At 42.4% G+C, this 1,724-nt stretch overlaps 1 protein-coding gene across 1 annotated transcript in view; it reads left to right on the top strand.

The window, feature by feature from the left end:
- plekha6 (pleckstrin homology domain containing, family A member 6) overlaps positions 1-1,724 on the top strand; it is a gene marked incomplete in the record, with an annotated part of 107,630 nt that overhangs the window by 37,115 nt on the left and 68,791 nt on the right. The window contains 1 exon segment of the mRNA XM_014025638.1: positions 798-898. Within this exon segment, the coding sequence (XP_013881092.1) occupies positions 798-898 (101 nt within the window).

The raw sequence follows: 1,724 nt of genomic DNA, 5'->3' as shown, positions 1-1,724 counted from the left end.
TCTCTCTCTCTCTCTCTCTCTCTCTCTCTCTCTCTCTCTCTCTCTCTCTCGGGTTTCTCTGTGTTTTTGCTCTCGTTTGCACACCCACAGAAACACAAACAGTCTCTGAGCGACAGAGAGGATTTTGTAGCAGAGTCTTATTCTGGACATGTGAGGTAGGAGAACACAGAGATTCTGTCTGTAACTGCTAACAACTCCTTTCTGTCTGTGGTCAGCTGCTGTTTTCATCCTGCACCAGTCCTATTTACAACCACTGGATCCTGGTGTGTGTGTGTGTGAGTGTGTGTGTGTCTGTGTGTGTGTGTGTGTGAGTGTGTTGCCGTTGCTTTTAATGTTGTCTCTTAAGCTTTTTTGGGAGAGTTGTGTGAAGAATCATTTATTTCTGAGTGATAAATACACAGGATTCATGAAGTGTTTTTCTCATCCAAGTGATGATTCAAAGGGTCACATTCATCCGTTCACACTGATTCATCCGTTCACACACCGATTCATCCGTTCACACACCGATTCATCCGTTCACACACTGATTCATCCGTTCACACACTGATTCATCCGTTCACACACTGATTCAGATTTATTTTATTGCTTTGTTTGATGAGGAAGATTAATTCAAACCACCAGCCCTCTGACTGGCAGCTCTTCCCAAACCTCCTGTCTGCTCATCCTCATTGATCTCCTGTGTGTCAAATGAACAAACTCTGAAAGAACTGTCCTGAACTTTTCCTCAGCAGCTGCAGCAGAACTTCGTTTTGTCCCAGCATGATCTGATTTGGCCTATTCCTGTTTCATCCCTGCAGATGAGAAGGAGGACACGGTTTTAGGAAGTCTGCCCCTGCTTGGCTTCAGGATCGAAGGAGTGGAGCCTTCGGACAACATCACCCGCAGATTTGCCTTTAAGGTCAGTGACATTTCCATGGAACAGAAACAAATGTTTATTTTGGTCTTTATGGTGCTCCAGCAGGCGTGTTTATAAAAATAGCTTCCTAAGAACCATCAGGTTTTGGATCTGACTGGATGAGCTCAAAGCAGTTCCTGTTCCTGTCTGAAGCGTGGAACAGAGTTTTAGTCTCGGGGGGCTAAAAAACAGCCCTTAACCAGGTCACACAAGCTTTGGGATCTGTAGCTAACAGATCCACTTCAGTTCTTCATCATGTAAACATTAATGAGGGTCCCTTCACATCGTTCCTGACCTAAAAAGGAACTTTCACTTCATCACCAGTGAGGCAAAACAGAACTAGGATCAGTTCTTCACTGTGTGAAAACAGGTTTCTCAGAGAAGGAAGATTCAAGAGGTTTCGTTTGGTTTTAAAGAACATCCTGAGTTCAGTTTTATCAGCAGCCAGCTTCAGGTCTCAGTGTTCTGTRATAATAAGACATGTTGGTTATTAAAATGATCAAACTGACACATTTGTTTGTAAACAAAGACGKACATCATCTGATTTGTAAAAACAGCTGCTCAGTGATTCCTGCAGGCAACTCATCRAAAAATAGTTTTTTAAAGTGAAACTTTTAACTAAACCTGACGATTTTAAAATACTGAGGATTTATTTAAAGGGGCTATATGACGTAAAATTAACTTTATTGAGTTTTATATCATGTTTTAATGTTATCCTCATCAAAAACATGCCCAGAGTCCTGCTTTGACTCATTCATGCATGTTTAAGAAATCCTAGTGTCCTGAGGCAGCAGGCAGGGGAGCAGAAACCACCGGTGGGGTCTAGAAG

The sequence above is a fragment of the Austrofundulus limnaeus genome, unplaced genomic scaffold (assembly GCF_001266775.1).
Source record: "Austrofundulus limnaeus strain Quisiro unplaced genomic scaffold, Austrofundulus_limnaeus-1.0 Scaffold489, whole genome shotgun sequence".
In the NCBI taxonomy this organism is placed as follows: Eukaryota; Metazoa; Chordata; class Actinopteri; order Cyprinodontiformes; family Rivulidae; genus Austrofundulus; species Austrofundulus limnaeus.
This window is presented reverse-complemented; position numbering and strand designations above follow the sequence as displayed.